This window comes from Anneissia japonica, unplaced genomic scaffold, assembly GCF_011630105.1.
Source record: "Anneissia japonica isolate Jap-2015-1 unplaced genomic scaffold, ASM1163010v1 scaffold288288_len553704_cov182, whole genome shotgun sequence".
NCBI classification, from domain to species: Eukaryota; Metazoa; Echinodermata; class Crinoidea; order Comatulida; family Comatulidae; genus Anneissia; species Anneissia japonica.
In genome coordinates this window covers 375,386-390,045 of record NW_022702993.1, presented here as the reverse complement: position 1 = coordinate 390,045, position 14,660 = coordinate 375,386, and the positions used below count along the sequence as shown (strand labels likewise).

At 35.5% G+C, this 14,660-nt stretch overlaps 1 protein-coding gene across 2 annotated transcripts; it reads left to right on the top strand.

The window, feature by feature from the left end:
• Positions 1 to 2,992: 2,992 nt before the first annotated feature.
• Positions 2,993 to 13,196, top strand: LOC117104187 (ankyrin repeat family A protein 2-like). 2 transcript variants are annotated; one of them, XM_033244884.1, is made up of 8 exons: positions 2,993 to 3,111; positions 4,666 to 4,975; positions 5,137 to 5,225; positions 5,458 to 5,524; positions 7,087 to 7,379; positions 7,859 to 8,006; positions 9,950 to 10,008; positions 10,654 to 13,196. In XM_033244884.1, exons 2-8 carry the CDS (start codon positions 4,669 to 4,671, stop codon positions 10,657 to 10,659), a joined length of 969 nt encoding a protein of 322 aa, XP_033100775.1. In that variant the 5' UTR covers positions 2,993 to 3,111; positions 4,666 to 4,668; the 3' UTR covers positions 10,660 to 13,196. The 2 variants fall into 2 exon arrangements, with proteins under 2 accessions (XP_033100775.1, XP_033100776.1); XM_033244885.1 differs by having other exon boundaries at positions 3,107 to 3,229.
• Positions 13,197 to 14,660: the final 1,464 nt, after the last annotated feature.

Below are 14,660 nucleotides of genomic sequence, written 5' to 3'. Positions count from 1 at the left end.
TACCATTTTGATATATAATTAGGCATATTCTAACTGGATTCTAGACCTGGGCCTATGTATATATCGTGTCTGTATTTAACATATTTCAATCTTCGTCAATCTAAAGTCGAATGTCCTGGTTCCCGACTCTTTTAGGTTCATCACTTGGATAGGCTCATCTTCATAAGACTTCTATGAATGAATACCTTGTTTGAAGCAAGAAACCAAGTTGTCTTTATCCAGTACCGCTCGTTTATTTTATTCGTGTGGGAAACCTTTAACATAACTTTCACCACTATATATTTCCATTATATTGTCATAAAGAATATCTGCCATGGTTTTTTGGGAAAAATTTGCATTTTCTACAGAGGTTAACGACTTTTTGACCTTTAGATACGTCAATTTCTGCACACGTTTTAAAATTGAATGGTTGGAAAATCTACAGGCTACATGTTAATACCAACATCATGCAAATCTATCCAATAAATCATGAGTTATAAACCTAAATGTTAACCCCTACCTCAAACATCGCCATTGATTACACAAGTAATCAACAATGACAGTAGTACATTTAATCAATTTATACATTTTTCTTGTTAATATCATTCTTTTATATTCCATATGCTTATTAATAATAGAAAATACTAATTTATATCAAATCTACTCACAACTCTAGATTTGTAAACGTTTGTGAGTGAATTTAGAACTTTTCTTTGGAGGTCAATGACCTTTTGACCTTTAGTTGCCTCAATTTTTGCCTGTTTCTAAACTTTTTAAACTTGAATGACTGACCAATTTATGGGTTAAATGTTGATACGAACATCATACAAATCCATTAAGTAAATCAAGAGTTATGAGCATTTAATATTACCCCTACCCCAAAAACTGTTGTTGATTACAAATTCTAAGATTATAACACAATGACGGTAGTACATTCATTCAATTTATACATTTTCTTGTTAATATCATTCTTTGTATTCCATATGCTTATTTCTAATTGAAAATACTAATTTGTATCAAATCTACTCACAACTGTAGTTTTGTAAACGTTTGTGAGTGAATTGGAAATAAATTTACACCTTTTCTGTGGGGTCAATGACATTTTGACCTCTAGTTAGTCAATTTTTGCCAGTCTCAAACCTTTTCCAATTTGAATGACTGACCAATCTATAGGTTAAATGTTGATACCAACATCATACAAATCCATTGATTAAATCAAGAGTTATGAGCATAAATGTCCCCCTACCTTAAAAACTGTTGTTGATTACAAATTTCTCGGATCATAAACAATGACAATAGTACATAATACATTTTAATTTTTTTTTTGTTAACCTCAATTTTTGTATTTCATATGTCAATAACTACACGAAAAACACAATTTGTATCAAATACATCCAATACATCCAAAATTTGACATATGACACTGATGTTTCTTGATATTTTATGCAAAAATTTGCATTTTATAAAAAGGTCGGTGACCTTTTGACTTCTAGTGACGTTATTGATTGTCGGATTAATTTTATTTAAACAGCATATGATTAAGAAACATATATGCTACACATTGCGACCAAACTAATATTGATGGGATTTTTAAATCACAGGTTATGGGCATAAATGTTACCCTCCCCACCCCCCAAAAAAGTATTGACCATAAAACACTAACGACCATTACAAATGACGCGAGTACATACTATAAAATGCATCCCTATATTTTTCTTGTTAACATCATTTTTTTTGTTCTATATGCCCGTAGGAACAAAATGATACCATGGCCTATAAGTAATTTTTCTACTTGTACGATTTCCTTTTCTGAAAATATTTTTCGTATAATTAATTCCCATTTTTTATTTTTTCCATATACACTAGCGAACTCTTTGATTTGTGTTTTAAGTAAGTCCCATGTTAATCTCCAACCCATATTATTACCTTTTGTTCCATTTTAGCGTTTTCTATTAATTCTCTAACATTTTCTTGGAAGGATGTGTCTTTTAACATCGAGTTATTCATCTTCCATACACCAGGACCTTGTTTTTCTTAAGTTATATTTAGGCCTATTTCAAGAAAAATAGCTTGGTGAAAATATCGATGGGCGTATATCCTTTTACGAATTTTTTTAGTATCCACAATTATTGTACTAACTAACCAGAAGTCTATTATACTGGAAATGGGATGGTTCATTCTCCGCCACGTAAGTGTATCGGGGAATGTACTACGCCATATCTTTAACATGTAGTTTCTACATAGCTTATTAATTAGCTCGTTGATTGAAATATCATGTCTTGAGCATCTTGGACTAAGTTATTAGAAAAAACACAATTAAAGTCGCCTCCAATAATAAGATTATTATTTAGCCTATTTTGCTGTATCCAGTTACATAAATTCTGAAAGAAAACTGATGTTTCAGATGTTATGTTCGGCACATATACATTAACCAAAGCGAATATGTTATTATTCAGTTCAATATTAATTAGCAATTTCCTACCTAAATTGTCATTTTGAACATTAATAATTTTACCTCTAAAAGTTTCACTTAAAAATATGAATACACCTCTGCTTTTTGATGTTCTAAAACTATGAAGACAGGTTCCTTTCCAATTCAAATCCTCGATGAATTCCTTGGTAAAATGTGTCTCTTGAGCAAAGAAGATGTCAGCTTTCTGAAAGCGTACCGTAGCAATTGTTGATATACTTAAAAAATATAATGAATACTTATTTAAGAGAACAACTATTATTGTTACTAACTTGTTAAAATTTATTTTATTTATTTATTTATTTATTTATTTATTTACAGTAGGAGCATACTTACAAGCTCTGCTTTCTTTTTAGGCTGCTTCACTTGATATTGTTTTTCTTTTACTTACCTTTGTACTTATTGAATTGTTTATCCGTATTGTTTCATCAAGTGAAACAAATAAAGAAAGAAAGAATTGAATTAAAATGTTAAAGATACTGTACTGTATCCTCGCCGGCTGAGGCTGTGTGAAGAAGCCTCACTACACTCATTACAATCAAAAGAGACTGGAAAGAGAAAAAAAAAAGAAAAGAGATCACATTGCGCCCTCTCTAAAAATATAAACATGATATGGTTGAGTAAACAGACAAGAATCGCACCAATTTGGCGTTTTCAGTTTGGTGAGTTTTGTCTGATTGATTCGTCAACATTTTAGAGTTTTTATGCATATTTCTTAGATTATTATCGAATAAATAAATTCCTGTATATTATTAGAATTTTAGTAGCTTAATTTCACAGGTATTTTACATTATCTTGTGTGTATTTTACATATCCTTGTTCTACAATCCATCACAACACCAACAACAAGAAAACAGAGCTAGGGCCTAGGCCTAGATAGAGGCTAGGGCCCTAGACTAGAGAAGCCGCCCAACTATTACTAACTACTGATACTGCTAGTACTTAGTAGTGTAGGCTAGCTATTTTAAGCTTGAAAACCTTGCCTCAGGCCTAGATCAGGGCTACTCCTACTGTAGAGGCCTAAATAATAAACACCACATGGAATCAAGCGGAGACATACGACAGGGGCATATCCAGAGATGTCCAAAAGTGGGGCGGATCGTGATAACACCACAAATCTTATAGAGCGTTTAATGCAGAACAATGCTTCTAGGCCTAGGTGCTTTCCACTTGAAGAACTTGAAAAATGGAATGACGCCATAAAAATTCCTAAAAGTAACCAACAAAGAAAATAAACGCAGAGGAACCCTTTTCATCGCTCCGTTCTTCTCCAGCACGTTGAAAAGCTCCCATAATTGAGAGCTCGCTGGAACAGAACTCACTTGAGCTCGAGTGAAAGTTGCATCTGACTATCTCATCCTACCACAAGAAAAAAAATTAGAGTGAATTTTGAGGAAAAATATAACAATCAGATTCAATCAGTTTTCATGTTTAAGCAAGAGGAGCAAAAAGAAAAAAGAAAAAAAGTGGAGTGGGGAGGGGGAAGGGCCGACGAGCCCACCCAACCCCCCAAATCTACCCCTGTACGATGGCCCACAGATATGCAAACATTTCTCAAATATTATTAATTTAATTCCTCTCTACACAATTACTGTACTCGAGGTAGATATGATGTATACATTCCCAATCATAAGACTAACTATTTTCAACATAATATTAGATTTACTGGCCCTAAATTATGGAATTCTCTAATGCCCCTAGTTGTCGATTCCATTAATAAAAAGTAATTTTCTATCCAGCTCAAGAAACACATTATTTCTAGTTAATAATATTGTCAACTCCCTTATTATCTTTCTTTTTCTTCAAAAAAATGTTTAGTGTCCTGGTCCAATTTAAACTGTTGCTTTCTTTTTGTGTGCGTGTCTTCTTTGTCCGGTTTCGTCCATGTCCTTTTTCTTTTCTGTTCGTTTTTTCGTGTCTCCCTTTTGTCTTTTTGTTTCAGGCTGACTCGTTACAAGATGATTTTCTTCCTGGGTCGTTGCCTTATTTCCTTTTTTCATGAAATTGTTATGATCTTGTTTTATATTTTTGTATGAATTGAAAAGGAATTAAATAAATGTCACTTTCAATTGAATTGAATACAAGCAAGAGTACATGCTTGCTTATTATATTAATCAATATAGATTTTTAGTGATAATCTGGAACCACCCCTGATTGAAAATTATTTGTAATTGATATAATCTCAGTCAGTATGCATTTTTTTTTTTTTTTTTCAGATCATGACTGAATACCTGGATGAAGAGCTTTTGATTGACTACAGTCATGACCAGAAGAGACTAAAGAAGAGCGAGAGCCTCACAAATCTGTCTGCATTAGACATTGGCTGTCACATGACAGGAAGTCTAGCTGGACACAGCAGCACAGAGGCCGATTCGTTTGAGGCTGTAGCAGACAGGTCATCTAAACATAAAGTCGATGGCTCAAAGCCAGATATGAAGCTCTGTTCCAGTGTGGTGAAGTCAATTCAAGAGAAAGATCATTATCATGAGCAAGACAACTATGAAGTGCAGTCTATTTTGTTTCCAGGTAGTAATGATGATGATAATACCCTAAATAATGATAATGATTATCATTAATAATAACAATAATCAAAGTAGCAATAATAGGGTGATAATATTAGTAATAATAAAAGTGATAGTATTAGTGCTGTAATAGTAATTTACTGTATGTTGTTTTAAATTTCACAGAAACTCGAGAAACGCTACCACTTTTGAAACGTCACTGCATTAGTCGATCATCTTCATCTGGCAAATCTTCAAGCTACTCTCCACTAAGGGTAAGTAAAGTATCAATTATGTTTTTGGTATAGCTTCTGCAAAAAGAAAAAACACATCTGCACGTTAAAAAGTAGTAGCAGGGAATTGTTTCCAAGTGTATTAATACTATGCAATTCACGACCAGAATTACCACACTGGAAATTTAGACTTTCGTAGGTTAACCTGTTGTGTATTGAAGAAACTCAGTGTAATTCAATTAGCTAAACTTGCCTTATTCTTTCTTATTCACAGCTATCGGTCACTTTTACCAACACAAAGCGTGGAAACAGGCAGACAGAAACACCTTCTATATCTGGCGGTAAGTATGATACCTCATCAACTTTGGGGTAGCAAACTGCCCCTCCAGAGATATGCCTGTGCTGAGTAAAATAAATTACAATCAAGTAGTTAATATGCACATCATATCTCCTGATTTTACCAGCAAGCTCCCCTTAAATAACAAATAAATTAGCATCAGTAACCAGTAAAAGTATGAGTGTGTATAAGCAGAGGTCCCAAGTCTCCCGGATCTCGCAGGATTCCCCCGGAAATCAGGACGACCTTCTGCACTCCGGTAAGCAAGCAAGAATCTCCCGGAAATAACCCATCTCCTGCAAATTCATAATATTGGCATGTTTTCAAAATTTTATTATCAATTGTCTCGTGGAAGTCAGTGCCGATGGGTATCACTATGTGCAGTAATAAATTGAATGTGAAAATCAATAACCAATAATCAATAAGCAATAATAACCAATAATCAATAACCATGCAGATCAGTGGAGAATTCTGAGGGAGGGGAACAGCTGGCTGGGGCCACTATATTTTCCAAATTATAACAAAAAAGTGGGGAAAAAGAAGATTGTATTCAAAAATTTATGTCTGAGGGGCCATCTAGAGGTGCCATAATCATAAATGTTCTTACCTCAGCCACAACCATAGTGGGGCTGAGGTGGTGAGCCTACTCTACTACTGTGAAAGTCCCTCCCTGTACCTGTCCCCCCCCCCCTCATTTTGAATTCCTGGATCAGCCACTGTAGATCTCCCAGAAATGACTTCTTCCAACTTGGGACCCTTTGTATAATTAGCGAGGGTTGTAGCTCCATGAGTGCACATAAATAATTGATAATAATACAGTAATCATGAATAGAGGCAGATTCAAAGAGGCCCATCTGGCCAAGCCCCCGTAAATTTTGTAAATTAAAAAAAAATCGTGTTAAAAGACAAATTTATTTATTTATTTAAAACATATTTAGGCAAGATAACATATACAGATGAGATCTTAATGCTGTTTTTTGTAATTGATATGGTCCTGCAATAATACAGTACAATAAACAACAAACAAGAAGGCAACCAAAACAATACAGTGTAAAATGCAAATTGTAAAACTTTGGTGGAAAACTATCCCCCGCACGAAACCAACTTAGTATTTCTACGTCTAGGTTTCGGGGCCAGGAACTTCAAGGTTAGGCTTACTGCATCCTTAACTACAAAATGGTAAAAAAGTGTCCCCCACCAGACACCAATCCAGTATTTCTGAGTCAAGGTTTTGGGGCCGGGATTACAAGGTAGGACGTAACACGTACAGTCATTTTATGGTAAAAAACTATCCACTATTTCAGAGTGCAATTTTTCGGTACCATAGTCACAAAATTGTGTGCCTCATCCCCAAAAATGTTGGATAGATAGAGTAAAGTTCCCCCTCTGTAAAGTTCTTCCTCCTCTATTTTGAATTCCTGGATCTGCCTCTGATAAAGCTGGATCGATCGATCGATTAATTTGACATCAGAGTGTATGAACAAAATCTGAATTGTGAAGCAAGTTATTATGACTGAGTATTTCAATTGAAGTATCTCCTTACATGCTACAATATCTCTGTTACAGCTGACCTAACAATTCACCAACTGGCAGCGCAGGGAGATCGTGTGATGCTTGTGGAGAGGCTGATGCAAGGAACCGATGTTGATGAACAGGATGATATGAAATACACAGCTCTCATGTGGGCCTGTGCAAATGATCAGCGAGATGTGGTGAACGTTCTACTTCAGGCTGGGGCCGATGAAAGAATGTATGGTCAGGATGGTGAAACGGCTCTATCATTTGCGGTTAATGCTGGTAGCTTTGATATTGTTAACACTTTATGTAAGTCTGGAGCAGATGTTAACGCTTATGATTGGGTAAGTTCAATTATTTGTTGCCATAGTGTCTTTATTCATGATACAAAATCATATTCATCTCTACACTGTGTTACAAAACATAGAATTTTCATATTTTTCACTATAAATTAAAACCGTTCACCATCTTACATTACAGTATTGTAGAAGTGGTTTAGCGCAGAGGAACAGTTTGGTTTCCCAACCTCAAGGTCGGGGTTTTCAATCCGAGCAAAACACTTTATCTGCATTGCTTCTCTCCACCCAGGATTATAAATGGGTACCTGGTGGGGGGTTGCCTTCTCATGCATTGATTACCAGCAGCAACACTTAATGTGTGGACCCAATGACCAGGGAAAGGAACTGCGCTTTATAACTGCAAGGAAGAGGCGCATTATGAATGCCCGTACCAGTACAGTCTTGTGGCAGAATAAAAATTTGCATATTTTTAGAAAATTTTGGGCTAATGTAACATTTTTCGGTTTATTATTGTTGTTTTGTAGAATGGTGGCACGCCTCTTATGTATGCAGTTCATGGGGACCATGCAGAGTGTGCTGATGTGTTGCTTTTTTATGGGGCAGACATGATCCAAGAAAACGAATCAGGCGTCACTCCATACAGCCTAGCAGTAACATTGGGAAATCCCAGGGGTGAGTAATACTGTTTGATTTGAAAGTTTCATAATTATTTATTTAGCCTCCATAAAATAGCAAGTACTTGGAGTCTATTGTCTTGTATCATGTTGCCATTTGTGTTGGTTGGTTATGTTCTGTAAGTTTGAGCTCCATATTTGCAAACTTCAAATGTAATTATCAACTATTACAAGTCAACCCTCTACCAGCCAATTTATACCATAAGCCTTCACTCGGCTATCTGTGAAATATTGACTTACTTGCACCCACTACCTGGGTCTGATCAAATTATACAAAATGCATTTTATTACTACACAGGTGGGCAAAGTATGGCTTGCGGGCCGCATGCGGCCTGACAGTGAATTTTTTGTGGCCCTCAACAATCAATTAAAAGACCTTGTTTTTTACGGCCTGACACGAATCATCCGTAAAAAGTAGTATTAAAACTGAGTATAAAGCGGTATAAAAGCAGTGCATGTAACTAAACACAGCCACAAGTACTTTCATTGGAATTTTAAGGAATGACTCATGTTTTAATTTTTTTCTGCCTTTATTTAATGTTAAAAACACTTTAATATTGTAATGTACTTTTTTTGCTGTGAAATGTTTGTCATGTCTTTTGAAGATAAATAAAAAAAAAAATTAAAAAAACCTTTCATTGGGGTGCTTTTTTAAATGAGCGATTGGAAATGTTAATAATTTGGACACTTAATTTTGTTCTAATATTTGCTACTGTTATTATACCGAACATGTTTTTGATGGAATGATATTCCCTAAGTGGTTTTGTTATATCTTTAAAAAAAAATGTTCTATTGCTATATTGAATGTTGAATAATGCAAATCAACTAACAAAAATTCCAATTATATAATAATTAGGCCACTAATATAACAAACTGCCTGTTTGAAAAAAATAACTTCCGATCGGACAGCAGCCATGTGCATTGATCATTTTGTTATGTTGAATTCAACTTTTGTCTGGTTTGATTCAACTGCGTTTGTGTGCGGACTCCCATATTCTTCGTTAGTGACAACAGGCTTTCATATACACAGGAGTTTGGCGGTGTGACACATAATCCTTTGGATGTTAACACATTAGATATCATAATATATCACTGTTCCCCTGATTGGATTTTTTCTGACTTAGTATGTTATAATATTATTTCAGGAACAAATTCCATAAAAATTATTTCTGTTGCAATTAGTTTTAGGTTCACTAGTACAATTGTGTCACAGATTCACTGGACCAATTATGGTCCAGTAGTGGAAAAAGGTGCTGCACAGGCCTTTTTGAAATTCATCAATCCATTTTACCAAACTTCAAATCTAAATGATAAGGCTGAGAAGACAACTGCCATTTTCAGCAATGACAATTTTATTTTGTGTGGAACTATCCCCAAACATCAGAGGAAACCTACAATGGGCAAGTTGACAGGGGTGCTGCTAACTACAGCCTTAACATTGGCGCGGGTTCCAGCCGCTCCTCGTCCAGGGTTCGGTTGGTAGATCCAACTCTTCTCCGATAAGCACTTAAAATTGAGGTCCAGTGTACACATCTGGCTCGTGTGCACTTTTGAAGTACTGTACTACCTAGCAGCCATAAAGAGGTGCTTATAATTGCTACATATTCATATCATTCCACAACAACAGGGGCTCAAACGAACCATACCATCGGGGTAACTCCCCACTCTTCCGAAAGATGCAATGGGTTCTTTAAAGTGCACTCGAGCTAGATGTATACACTGGACCGCCATTTTAAGTCCTTCTCCAAGAAGACTCGATTCTACCAAAACAATACAGTGCAATGAAATACATTATTTTGGCCAGTGAGAAATTAGCTACACAGCAAAATATGCTATCACAGGTCAGAGATGGCTTTGAAGCTTGGATTTTTGTTACCCTTCCAATTGACCAATTCCACTAGTTGCCTGAAAACTTACTAAATATTAATTGTATTTTTGTAGTGTTAAAGGTGCTTGAAGATCACTTAATGTCGTTATTGCAAAGTGGCTGTAGCAGCAAAGTAAGTTGGTTATAATATTGTTATTCCAGAACATAAGTACATTGGTCTGTGTGTAGTATAGCATCACTTGGTATTCTTTCCATGGAGTGGAGGATGCTGCATTCTGTGAAATCTAGAAGCCTAAGAACCCCTATTTCTTTCAAAAATTCCCTTCAGGTTCTGCAGGCCTTCAAGCAATATTTTTCAGGAAATAAAATCTTCTCCAACACTCACAAAACTTGAAAATAATGCAACTTCCTGCTTAGCAGCACTCCTTTGATACAGTATGTTGCTTAAAGGTCCCACACAGTGACAGTGTAAAAGCATACGCACACATGTACGTTTGTGTTACATGTGTATTTTATGGCCCCTTTAATATACTTGACTTGTCCTAGTATTTGCTTGTTTGTCGTAATCTGATAGGTAGTATATAAACCGGTAGTAGCTTAATCACTATTGCCTGACGATGATGTGACTTGTCAAAACATGTCGTTTATTAATTCAATTCACTTTCAATTCATTCAATTTTATTGGTCAGTCATAAACAGGTTACAATATAAATATTAAAAATGGATATTAGTATTATTTATTACTGTATTAAATTTACATGTGACATGTTTATGTGCCTGTTTATATCAATTTTTATATTTCTCTCTTTTGTTTCAGACTTGAGTTGTAGAAATTAAGGTCTAGAGGAACAACTGCAATAGTGAATGCATATTGACATGTGCCAAGATAGTGCCACATTCTGCAAAACCATTAGAGTTGAGGCCTGTTTACACAGAGCATGCATGCAACAAAACTATTTGTTGCCCAGTGCAATCCATTTACACAGCGTGCAACAACGGTCGTCATGCATGCAATTGTTCTGCAGTCTGCATGCTTAGTCAGCAGTGGATCTAAAATAAAAATTATTTTGCTGAGGTGGCGCGAGTGGAGGCAAAACCTATGGTTGGGAAAGGAAGGTAGTGGGGGTGTTCCCTACAGTATTATGTCCTTGGAGTCTTAGCCTTTTGAATCTTTAATATTTAAATGATTTCATGCTTTGTTAGTGATTTTTTGACCTCATGGATCTGTCACTGTTAGTGACAGATGACCAGACTCACTCATTTTCAAATTGACGTACATTATACTTTTCTGAGCAGCATGTCGCTTGCTTTGTTTTGTTACCTAGTTACATCACTTTCATTATGTGGACCACCATATTATATATAATGGGTTCTGTTATTTCTGCTGTTATCATATGATGCTGTCATGTTCTGTGCAAATGTTTTGCGGTCTGCATGTTTATTGAAAGATGAGCAGAGGCACTGATTTGTCGGTACAGTATATCAGACATTCTTTTTTTCTGAGAGAAGTCACATGCTTCGCTTTGTCTTATAGTTGCGTCGCTTTCAGTTTTGCCCGCCATAAAGAATATAATAAGTTCTATTATATTTGCTGCTGTTGTGTTCCGCTGTCGTGTTCTGTGTAAACAGGCCTTTCATTCTGAATAACTTAAAAAAAAGACGGGGTTTTCAGAATGAATACTTTTTTAAGTGTAATTTTGATTTTGTAAATTTTCTTTGACAAAAAAAAAAGTTGTATGCCCATATTATTTAGTCATGATGTGCCTATATATGGTCATGATGTGATGTCATCATGACCATATATAGGCATATCACATGTTTTTGTCAAATAAAATGCGATAGTCTGAACAGGGCTTTAAAAATATACTGTCGCATGCATATGTTATGTATACAATTAATTCTGTATCCAAGGACCAGGCAAAAAATGCACATTAAGCAGTTTCTTTCAGAAGTTATTATGTGCGCTATATAAATTTTATTAAAAAATGGTAGACAAACCAAAAAAAAGGGCAAAGATGTTGGGTTCAAATTCTGATAACGACAATATGTTTTTATCAAAATATTATTAAATGGTATTTCAGAAGATATATATAAATGTAAAACAATGCAATTAGAAAGTTGTAAAAAATAATAAATTGCACATAGCAAGAATACACAGACTTTCAAAATGACGTATGTTTAGTGAAAAAATGAAGATTTCAATTTAATTTCAAATAATTATTATAATGTTTCTGAGCTTTTTTGCCATTAAGATTTATTCATTATTAGATTTGGTGTGTAGACAATAGTTTTTTTGTTGTTATGTACTCTAGAAACTATGAGATTTGTTTATAGGGCATTTTAGCAAGCATGTAAATATTAATACTGTACTATTACATACTGCAACGTAAAATCAAATATACAGTACTGTAAAAATTGAAATGCTTGTCTTCAATATGTTATTAACTTTCAACTTGCTTGAAAATGACAAGAGAAATGTTCCTTGCTAGTTTTACATTATAAATAATAATAATACTAATATTTATTTGGCAATTGTCAAGAACAATTTTAGCCTGGAGTGACAATAGGCACAAGCCCAAATAGATACTGCACACTCCACCATGTTTCATATGGCTTTCAATTTCTGATAGCAATAGTGGCGGTGCCCGTTGGGTGTGAGGGGAAAATTCTCCTCCCCACGTCAGACAAGCTTGGATCTCAGATGGAGAAGCATGGATTCCCATCGTCCAATCGTAAAATGAGGTTATCAGACTAAAAATATGCTGATCAAAGTACAGTGCGCCCTCCAATTCCAAATCCTCTAATTCCGAGATCCCAGTTATTCGAGATCACTTGTTCAAAGAACCAAATAACAATCGTCAATCTTTTAACTTCTAACCCTCTAAAAGGAGACCGAACTCCGAGACCACCTGAAATTGTCACGTCCAAAGGTGGTCTCGAATTGGAATGCGAACTGTAAAGTTATTGTTATTGCCAATCCCTACTTTATATTTATCCTATAAACACAGTCTTGGGCCATCATAAACCATAAAATCCTCCATGAACCGTACCCCAGCAGAAAGTTGATCCTGGGACTTTGAACAATGCTGTAGCCGGCCCCTTGGTTCAGACCTCCCTTTGTGGCCCCACTGTTTGCAGATTTCTGGGCCACCACTGGATCAGAAATTGAAGTATTTTCGTAGTAAAATGTCTGTAAATCACTGAATATTTAATTATTTTTTAATTTGTGACTTACTGAAAGTTGATAACTTATGTGCAATTCAATTTTTTTTTTAAAGTTTACTGTCGATTGTTTGGCAGGTGACAGTATTTTCTACCCTGTGTTTGACTTCAACTTGGCACTTAACAATGCAAATAAAAGAAAAAAAAAAACGCAAAATCGGTACTGGTTTGTATGAATGTGTCACGATTTGATTATATAATACCGATGGTTGTCCACAAACGCATTCACTGAATTCATTATATGCAGACGATGGGTATTTAAAAAAAATATTAATTTCAAATATTTACTGTATGCAGGGGCGGATCCAGAAATATCCAAAAAGGTGGGGGGGGGGCCGAAAGTTAGGCCGATTGAGACAACACTGTCGTAGGGGGTCCGGGGCATGCCCCCGCGAAATTTTTGTGTTCTAGACGCCCGAACATAACATTTGAGGCATTCTAGGCTATCATTTTTTATTTTTCTCTCTTTTTTTTTTTTTTAACCTCCCAAAAAGGGGGGGGGGGGGGGGGGCCCCCCCCCCCCCCCCCCCCCCCTAAATCCGCCCCTGGTATGTACTACAGTATCACAATCACATTGATACGAAAATGTCTGATACTCATAACCGTATTGCTTGCAATAGCTCTCCAAACCGAATAACCAGACAGGTACCGGTACATAAATGTTACAGATGCACACTTACGGGCATAAATTAATCGTCAGTTATTTGAGTTGGAATCGAACCTACGCTTTTAGTCTGGTACTATACCACTGTCCTCCGATCTTGAACAACTATAGCAGGATTCTGTGCAGAAAGAACGTAGGCCAGTCACTATACGGAGACTCTTTAAAGTGTAGAAATAGAAGAGACAAGCGTGCCAAAATTCCAGAGGCAGTGTGCAGTGACGTCTGCAGAAACTATGTTAGCTATTAATGAGCGGTCTTTTTCGACGATGGCAGGTACATACATAGACTGTGGGCAGAGCCCATGCAGTTATTAAACTTCATGGGCAGATACGACCTACATTTATTATCCGTTCTTATATAAACAGCTTATCGTACATGTTTTTATTTCCATAGGCCTACTCCCTTTCGGCAATAAGCGTTATGACCACCTTATTAAACTGATGTTTAGGCCTAATTGGTTGTGCTGGGCACACATTTCAGTTATTAATTATTGTTTAATTAGGCTATAGTAACATGAATATGTAAAATAATAACACATTTATTTTCAAGTTCGGTTGCGGGTTCAACCGTAGGAGATGAGGGATACTATTCTTTATATTGCATGATTACATTATAGATAATAATAGATAGAAACGTACGTGGCCCATACAGTAGGATTCGAGCCCAATACCTTCCGATTACCGATAGGATAATCTGCCAATTGAGTCCATGTGGTATACATCCTTAAAAATTCCCGTTTTCCTAAGATGATATAGTATGATACATAACGTAAATCCTATGATAAGTTTTTAAATATTTATTCTTTATTATTCATGTTACTGGTATGTACATTTGATAAGGAATTTTCAATTCAAAATTGTTAATTGTATTGAAAATCGGAATTATAAATTCAAATAAAAAACGAACATTTAAATTTAAATATACCATCAGGCCTATTA

Excerpts from the sequence above, each read along its gene's own strand:
- LOC117104187 (XM_033244884.1), top strand. The coding sequence starts at position 4,669 with ATGACTGAATACCTGGATGAAGAGCTTTTGATTGACTACAGTCATGAC. Across the intron at positions 7,380-7,858 it reads ATGTTAACGCTTATGATTGG|AATGGTGGCACGCCTCTTAT; the intron begins GTAAGTTCAATT and ends GTTGTTTTGTAG. Across the intron at positions 8,007-9,949 it reads AACATTGGGAAATCCCAGGG|TGTTAAAGGTGCTTGAAGAT; the intron begins GTGAGTAATACT and ends GTATTTTTGTAG.